Source organism: Pyricularia oryzae, chromosome 3 (genome assembly GCF_000002495.2).
Source record: "Pyricularia oryzae 70-15 chromosome 3, whole genome shotgun sequence".
Taxonomy (NCBI): Eukaryota; Fungi; Ascomycota; class Sordariomycetes; order Magnaporthales; family Pyriculariaceae; genus Pyricularia; species Pyricularia oryzae.
The window spans coordinates 1,572,425-1,582,099 of record NC_017849.1 but is presented as its reverse complement, the minus strand read 5'-3'; the positions used below and the strand labels follow the sequence as shown (position 1 = coordinate 1,582,099).

Genomic DNA, 9,675 nt, shown 5'->3' with positions numbered 1-9,675 from the left:
AAGCGCGAGGGCCGAGCGCCTCGCGCGCGTATATCTACGCGAAATCTCTGCAGTCTCCGATATGTAGCTCCTCGAGCTACGTCTTCGTCAACAACCACCTGCTACCCTGTACCTGGAAGACTAGATAGCCAATATACTCTGTCCTGTTACCTGATCGCCCGCACCTACCTGTCCGCCCTGCCTGCCCGTGACATTACGTAGCTCCTTCATTAGGTGCCCGCGATGCCTGCGTCACTGCAACCCCCGATCTTAACCGATTCGACCGAGGAACTGATCGAACACCTACAAGGACACCCTGAACAATGGGTGTCTTACATCTCCGATTCCTACCAAAAGCTGCAACTATTGCACGATAGCAACGTCCGCCTGAACTCCTGCCTAGAAATGCAGGAAGCCGAGACCCAACGCGCCCGCGCCGAAACGGACCGTGTCCGCGACAAGGCGCAGGCCGACATTCTGGCCATGGCCATGGAAAAGGCCTCCGCCATAACCTCCCGGGATGCCGCTTTCGCCGAATTAGAGAAAACACGGTCCGAACTGAAGGAAGTTCGGACCGTAACGCTACCCACGGTACACATAACCACCCCCGCCCCAACTACCAACACGCCTGTTGAACCCCTTATGGTTACTCCTATGGGAACGACTCCGCCGCCTGCTTCCGAACATCCCGCCTCCGCCCGCCTTTCTGAACGACTTCCAGACCCCGATAAATTTACGGGCGCCCGCTCCGACCTCCGCCGCTTCGCCACCCAAATCCGGGGGAAAATGACCTCAAACAAAGACCGCTTCCCCAACCCCGAATCACGCCTGATTTATGTAGCCGGTCGACTGTCCGGTAAAGCGTACAACCTGATCCTGCCCAAAATGGTCGGAGGCACACCCCAATTCGGAGATTATACGGATCTCCTCCAATACCTAGAGGAGGCATTCGGGGACCCCGACCACGTCCAAAACGCACAAAACAAATTATACGCCCTGAAGCAGCGGAACGTAGATTTCGCCGAGTATCTGTCGGAGTTCCAACGCCTGTCTCTGGAAGGAGAAATGCCGGAGGATGCCCTCCCCCCTCTTCTATTCCAGGGAATATCGGAAGAGCTCCAGGACATGCTCCTCCACAACCCCGCCCCATCCCGCCAGTACCACGAATTTACCCGACACCTGCAAAGCTTGGATAACCGCTACCGCCAGCACCAGCAGTATAAAAACAGACAGACACGTACCCCTCGGACCGCAGCGCCCCCCGCGCGCGCGGCCCCCCGGACCCAAACCGACATACCGCGGGCCGCCCCCAAGCCAAACGCGGAATTTCCGTTTAACGACCCCATGGACCTAAGCAGCCAACGCCGCCACAACCGCAAAGAAAATATGCTATGCTACCGCTGTGGATCCCAAGAACATTTTGTTGCCAAATGCCCAGAACCGGATACCCGCCGCACGCGGCTGCACCAGGCCGGAATCGAACGATCCAGGTCCAGGTCCAGGTCCCCGCGCCAAATACAAACCAAACTCCCTAAAAACCCCCGCCGCGGCTCGGACGCCAGCCGCTCCAGCAGCCGAAGTTCGAAAAACGGAGCCCGCCTGGGATAAGTCGCCCCCAGGCCGCCAAGGCCGCGCATAGACCGCCGGCGATCCGCATCTCTGCCGCCGCCGTTCACGGGTTCCCCGTTGAAGAGGAATATAACCAACGATCCGACCTGATGATCCTGCCTGCCGAACTGACAGTGGGGGGCCAAAACCTCCCAACCTATGCCCTCACCGATTGCGGTGCGGAAGGAAAATGCTTCCTCGACCAAGGATGGGCCGAAGAACGCCAACTACAAATGTATCCGCTGCGAAACCCATTCGACATCGAAGTATTCGACGGAAGGACCGCCGAAAGTGGGAAGTGCACCCATTATGTCCGAGGACAATTGAGAATCAAGGACCACATCCAGAAAAACGCGCTGTTTTTCGTTACACAGCTAGCCCATTACCCCATTGTGTTAGGAATGCCTTGGCTAAAGCAGCACGACCCAACGATTGGATTCGCGTCACACGTTATTACGTTTGACAGCGACTATTGCCGCCGACACTGCAATATGCCCGACAAACCGGAGAAGGTTAAAGCTTTACACGCCGTACCAAAAAAAAGCCGCCCCCAGTACCAGGCTGACCGACCGCCGTCCCTCCGCGAAATGGATATCGCCCCTATCTCCCTGCAAGCCGCGAGCATGTACGCCCGCCGCCGATCCTGCCGACTGTACGCCGTAACCTTGAAACAGATTGATGAGGTCCTAGCCGCCGACCCCCAAAATAGGAACGGGCCGACCCTGCCCGAAACAATCCGGGAATTCGCGGACGTATTTTCCCCGCAAGAAGCCGAGAAGCTGCCCCCACACCGACCGTCCGACCACCATATCCCGCTTATAGAAGGAAAAACGCCGCCGTTCGGCCCCCTGTACGCCATGTCCCGCGAAGAGCTGATAGCCCTTAAGGAATGGCTGACCGCAGAGTTGAAAAAAGGGTTTATCAGACCCAGTTCGTCATCCGTCGCCTCGCCCGTTTTGTTCGTGAAGAAGCAGGGAGGAGGGTTGAGGTTTTGCGTGGATTACCGCGCGCTGAATAACATTACCGTAAAAGACCGTTACCCGCTGCCGCTAGTCCGAGAGACCCTGAACAACCTGGCCGGCATGAAATTCTTCTCGAAAATCGATATCGTTTCCGCTTTTAACAATATTCGGATTAAAAAGGGGGAAGAATACCTGACGGCATTCCGCACGAGATTCGGCTTATACGAGAGCCTAGTCATGCCTTTCGGGCTAACGGGAGCCCCCGCGACGTTCCAGAGATATATAAACGACTCCCTGCGCGAATACTTAGACGTATTTTGTACAGCCTACCTGGACGACATTTTGATTTATAGCCGCACCCGAACAGAACACGAAGAACATTTGAAACTCGTACTGGAAGCCCTGAGGAAAGCCGGGCTATACGCCAACGCCGCGAAGTGCGAATTCTTCGTGACGGAAACCAAGTTCCTGGGCCTGCTGGTCGGCGTCGAAGGCGTAAAAATGGACCCTGAAAAAATCACCGCTGTCCTGGACTGGCAAACACCCAAAAAGCTTACTGACGTACAAGCATTTTTGGGGTTTGGCAACTTTTACCGGCGCTTTATCCGAGATTTCTCAAAGATCGTAGCCCCTTTGACGAGATTGACCAAGAAAGACGTCGCATTCGAATGGAATAGCGCCTGCGAAACCGCCTTCCGACTGCTGAAGAGAAAGTTTACCGAAGCCCCCGTACTGGCGCACTTCGATTGGGAAAAGGATGTGATCCTGGAGACCGACGCTTCCGATTATGTTTCTGCGGGAATATTGTCACAATACGGCGACGACGGAATACTCCGCCCCGTCGCGTTCTTTTCGAAAAAACACACAGCTACCGAATGCAATTACGAGATTTACGACAAAGAATTGCTAGCCATTATCCGCTGTTTTGAAGAATGGCGCCCGGAACTCGAAGGGACGTCGTCCCCGGTCCAAATAATTACGGACCACCGCAACCTGGAATATTTCACGACGACGAAAATGCTCAACCGCCGACAAGCCCGATGGGCCGAATTCCTGTCAAGATTTAATTTCCGTATCACCTACCGACCCGGGAAACAAGGAGCGAAGCCCGACGCACTAACCAGGAGGTCAGAGGATATGCCTGAGGAGGGGGATGAACGACTTAAGCACCAAACACAAGTCGTACTGAAAGAACACAATTTACCTGCCCGCCCCACCCGGTTACAACCCATAATCCGCCAAAACAAACCCCTATTGCCAAGACACCTGATAGAGCTACTAGACGCCGGATACGAATCCGACCCGATAACGCAATCTGCCCTAGAAGCGTTGAGGACAGGCGCCGACCGCCACCCCAAGCTGCAATTGGCCGAATGCGAAGAACGATCCGGCTATTTGTATTACCGCAATAGACTGTACGTACCCGATTCGAATAATCTGAAAGCCGAGATCCTGCGCCGCTGCCACGACTCCCCCGTCGCCGGTCACCCCGGCAAAGCAAAAACCTACGACCTGCTGTCCCGAGAATATTACTGGCCCGGAATGCTACATTACGTATCATTATGGGTAAAGAAATGCCAGACCTGCCGCCGAATCAACCCGTCCCGCGAAGGCCACCAGGGCCTCCTGCGACCCCTGCCCACTCCTGAACGCTCATGGCAACACCTGTCGATGGATTTTATCACACATTTGCCGCAAAGCAACGGCCACGACGCCATCCTAGTGGTCGTAGACCGCCTGACTAAGATGAGACACTTCGTCCCTTGTAAAGGGACCTGCAATGCCGAGGACACCGCCAACCTGTACCTACACCACGTATGGAAACTACACGGGTTGCCCCTGACGATAGTTTCGGATAGAGGCACCCAATTCGTGTCGAAGTTTTGGAAACACCTGACAACCCGTTTGAAAATCGACAGCCTGCTATCCACTGCTCACCACCCCGAGACTGACGGACAGACCGAGCGTTTTAACGCGTCCCTGGAACAATATTTGAGAGCTTATGTGGCCTACCTGCAAGATGATTGGGAAAGTTGGCTTCCCCTCGCCGAATTCACAGCCAACTCCCACAAGTCCGAGACCACCGGAACCTCCCCGTTTTACGCGACTTACGGATTCCATCCCCGCATGGGATTCGAGCCGGTACCCCTGAACCAGCCTTTGCCCGCCCAGCGGGATGCCGAAAAGCTAGCCGCCCGAATGGAAGCCATTCTGGAACAAGCCCGCGCCGAAATGACCGCCGCCCAAGCCCGTTACGAAGAACAGGCGAACCGACACCGTACCCCGGCCCGCCGGCTTACCGTCGGCCAATATGTATGGTTAGACGCACGGAACATCCAGACCGCCCGCCCGCAGAAGAAACTGGATTGGAAGAACTTGGGACCCTTCCGAATTTCTGAAGTGATTAGCCCGTACGCCTACCGTTTGGACCTGCCGTCGTCTATGAGAGTACACCCTGTTTTCAATATAAACCGACTAAAACCTGCTGACGTTGAGCCCCTGCCGGGCCAACAACCTGCACCGCCACCCCATTTGGAAGTGGAAGGTGAGAGAGAATACGAAGTCGAAGAGATCCTCGACTCCTTTTGGGAAACCCGCGGCCGAGGAGGCCGCCGGCTGAAATATATCGTCCGTTGGGCTGGATATAGCGAACCCACGACTGAACCTGCCGATTACCTGGAAAACGCTGCTCAATTGGTAAAGAATTTCCACCGTCGATACCCCCATAAGCCCGGGCCCCGGCCGTGACGGAGCTCGGCCTGGAAGGGGGGAATACTGTCACAGACCTGAAGGACAGCCACTGGGCTGTCGCTTAGTCATGACCCCTGTCACGTGAAGGCGCGAGGGCCGAGCGCCTCGCGCGCGTATATCTACGCGAAATCTCTGCAGTCTCCGATATGTAGCTCCTCGAGCTACGTCTTCGTCAACAACCACCTGCTACCCCGTACCTGGAAGACTAGATAGCCAATATACTCTGTCCTGTTACCTGATCGCCCGCACCTACCTGTCCGCCCTGCCTGCCCGTGACATGGGGGTCTTTTTCAATTCGGGGGTTCAGTCAATCGGGGGTTTGGTACAAAGGGCTTATTCATCCAGGGGGTTCGCACCGGGGGTTCGAGTTGGGTTGGGACACAAGGGGGAATTTCTTTTGTTTTTTTTGTTTTGGGGGTTTTATTTTACGTACTTTTCTTTTCCGACTTTATTTTTGGATTAAGTAGCAAAAGAGAGGGGGTGTTAATTATATGCATTATTTTGCATGTAATAAGCCCACTTTTATTTGTATATAGCCAATTTTATTTAGTGCCGAAGTGGAGTGGGGAATGGTGGAATTCCGTTACTTTGTTAATGCAGGAATGCAATTTAAAGGTCAGCGAGTGGGGTTAGCTACCCTGTACCGGGTTTAATACCCACCCTGCACCTGCGAGTCAGCTACCCTGTACCGGGTTGAAAATTTCACCAAGTCAACGTTTAAATGCAAACCCAGAGATGGTTTGTATGCAAATGAGGGTGTTTTTTCAAAAACCCATACAAATTAGTTTTTCGGAAATTCATTCGCGGCACCGGAACCTTTTCTGGCGTGCGGACCCCCACTTCGATGTCGGAGAGTATGTAAGGGAAATAAAGCAAAATCTCCCCCAACCAATTATTTATCAGTACCAAAATTATAGTGCATTTCTACCTATTATTCAGCGCTTTTAGCACTGGTTATTTACCACGCCGCACCTAGGGTTTACCCCTATATCCCCTGTTAGCACCATTGTTATTAACAGTTATATTAACTGGGTTTATTATAAAACCCCGTATATTTATTTTCGGGATTTCCGAAATTTTGTTTTCGTCGGAATTTTATTTTGGTATAAATTCCGAAAAAAAATTAAATTTTTAATTTGTAAAAAAAATAATTTCGATCGCCCCCGTTTTCGTATTTTGGTTTAATTTATTGTGTTATTTGTTTTTCGAAATAATATCTATTAATTATTTTATTATTTTTATAATTGGTGTTTCGGTATTTTATTTATTTGGTATTGGAATTATATTCGACGTTTTGTCGGGTATAAATAGATTTTTATATTTTAATTCCAATATCTTTGTGAACCGTTTACTTAGTTTTTCGTTTGTTTTTTTAATAATATAATTGTCACAGACCTGAAGGACAGCCACTGGGCTGTCGCTTAGTCATGACCCCTGTCACGTGAAGGCGCGAGGGCCGAGCGCCTCGCGCGCGTATATCTACGCGAAATCTCTGCAGTCTCCGATATGTAGCTCCTCGAGCTACGTCTTCGTCAACAACCACCTGCTACCCTGTACCTGGAAGACTAGATAGCCAATATACTCTGTCCTGTTACCTGATCGCCCGCACCTACCTGTCCGCCCTGCCTGCCCGTGACATTACGTAGCTCCTTCATTAGGTGCCCGCGATGCCTGCGTTACTGCAACCCCCGATCTTAACCGATTCGACCGAGGAACTGATCGAACACCTACAAGGACACCCTGAACAATGGGTGTCTTACATCTCCGATTCCTACCAAAAGCTGCAACTATTGCACGATAGCAACGTCCGCCTGAACTCCTGCCTAGAAATGCAGGAAGCCGAGACCCAACGCGCCCGCGCCGAAACGGACCGTGTCCGCGACAAGGCGCAGGCCGACATTCTGGCCATGGCCATGGAAAAGGCCTCCGCCATAACCTCCCGGGATGCCGCTTTCGCCGAATTAGAGAAAACACGGTCCGAACTGAAGGAAGTTCGGACCGTAACGCTACCCACGGTACACATAACCACCCCCGCCCCAACTACCAACACGCCTGTTGAACCCCTTATGGTTACTCCTATGGGAACGACTCCGCCGCCTGCTTCCGAACATCCCGCCTCCGCCCGCCTTTCTGAACGACTTCCAGACCCCGATAAATTTACGGGCGCCCGCTCCGACCTCCGCCGCTTCGCCACCCAAATCCGGGGGAAGATGACCTCAAACAAAGACCGCTTCCCCAACCCCGAATCACGCCTGATTTATATAGCCGGTCGACTGTCCGGTAAAGCGTACAACCTGATCCTGCCCAAAATGGTCGGAGGCACACCCCAATTCGGAGATTATACGGATCTCCTCCAATACCTAGAGGAGGCATTCGGGGACCCCGACCACGTCCAAAACGCACAAAACAAACTATATGCCCTGAAGCAGCGGAACGTAGATTTCGCCGAGTATCTGTCGGAGTTCCAACGCCTGTCTTTGGAAGGAGAAATGCCGGAGGATGCCCTCCCCCCTCTTTTATTCCAGGGAATATCGGAAGAGCTCCAGGACATGCTCCTCCACAACCCCGCCCCATCTCGCCAATACCACGAATTCACCCGACACCTGCAAAGCTTGGATAACCGCTACCGCCAGCACCAGCAGTATAAAAATAGACAGACACGTACCCCTCGGGCCGCAGCGCCCCCCGCGCGCGCGGCTCCCCGAACCCAACCCGACATACCGCGGGCCGCCCCCAAGCCAAACGCGGAGCTCCCGCTTAACGACCCTATGGACCTGAGCAGCCAACGCCGCCACAACCGCAAGGAAAACATGCTATGTTACCGTTGTGGATCCCAAGAACATTTCGTTGCCAAATGCCCGGAACCGGATACCCGCCGCACGCGGCTGCACCAGGCCGGAATCGAACGATCCAGGTCCAGGTCCAGGTCCCCGCGCCAAATACAAACCAAACTCCCTAAAAACCCCCGCCGCGGCTCGGACGCCAGCCGCTCCAGCAGCCGAAGTTCGAAAAACGGAGCCCGCCTGGGATAAGTCGCCCCCAGGCCGCCAAGGCCGCGCATAGACCGCCGGCGATCCGCATCTCTGCCGCCGCCGTTCACGGGTTCCCCGTTGAAGAGGAATATAACCAACGATCCGACCTGATGATCCTGCCTGCCGAACTGACAGTGGGGGGCCAAAACCTCCCAACCTATGCCCTCACCGATTGCGGTGCGGAAGGAAAATGCTTCCTCGACCAAGGATGGGCCGAAGAACGCCAACTACAAATGTATCCGCTGCGAAACCCATTCGACATCGAAGTATTCGACGGAAGGACCGCCGAAAGTGGGAAGTGCACCCATTATGTCCGAGGACAATTGAGAATCAAGGACCACATCCAGAAAAACGCGCTGTTCTTCGTCACACAGCTAGCCCACTACCCCATTGTGCTAGGAATGCCTTGGCTAAAGCAGCACGATCCAACGATTGGATTCGCGTCACACGTTATTACGTTTGACAGCGACTATTGCCGCCGACACTGCAATATGCCCGACAAACCGGAGAAGGTTAAAGCTTTACACGCCGTACCAAAAAAAAGCCGCCCCCAGTACCAGGCTGACCGACCGCCGTCCCTCCGCGAAATGGATATCGCCCCTATCTCCCTGCAAGCCGCGAGCATGTACGCCCGCCGCCGATCCTGCCGACTGTACGCCGTAACCTTGAAACAGATTGATGAGGTCCTAGCCGCCGACCCCCAAAATAGGAACGGGCCGACCCTGCCCGAAACAATCCGGGAATTCGCGGACGTATTTTCCCCGCAAGAAGCCGAGAAGCTGCCCCCACACCGACCGTCCGACCACCATATCCCGCTTATAGAAGGAAAAACGCCGCCGTTCGGCCCCCTGTACGCCATGTCCCGCGAAGAGCTGATAACGTTGGGCTCCACATCTCCGACCCCCCTAAAGTCCGGCCCCCTTGAAAAATGTAACGACGAAATACCCCTTTTATAAACCGATTTAAATGTAAAACTATCAACGCACAATAATACAATCATTGTCAGGCTCTCCCGGTTCGCTAACCTCTTCTCCATCGTTCAAAGCTTCTAAACAGTCCCTATTATTTTCCTGTGCTTCATAAACGTTTTTTTTGCTGACCAAAAGCTCGTTGGGATCCGGAATTACCCTTTTCCTTTTGACCGGCCGTACCGCCTCCAATTTTGCGTTTAACAAACTGATTTTTTGCTGAGCTTCAGCCAATAAGATATCCTTGGTTTCGAAGCTTTTTTGGACTTTTGCAAACAAAAGCCGTGAAGTGGCGTTACTTTTTTCGGACCGGGAAATTTCCTGTAGTTGAAGTCGAATATCTCGGGTCGTTTTAGGGGTTTTCCAAATAAGTAA

At 53.4% G+C, this 9,675-nt stretch overlaps 1 protein-coding gene across 1 annotated transcript; it reads left to right on the top strand.

Moving 5' to 3' along the window:
- Positions 1 to 5,813: 5,813 nt before the first annotated feature.
- Positions 5,814 to 6,276, top strand: MGG_16694 (uncharacterized protein; the record flags this gene model as incomplete). The annotated part of the gene is made up of 3 exons (XM_003711596.1): positions 5,814 to 5,928; positions 6,086 to 6,154; positions 6,218 to 6,276. Coding segments are annotated over 3 exons (243 nt in total), but the record flags the coding sequence as incomplete, so codon positions are not given.
- Between the last annotated feature and the right edge of the window lie 3,399 nt (positions 6,277 to 9,675).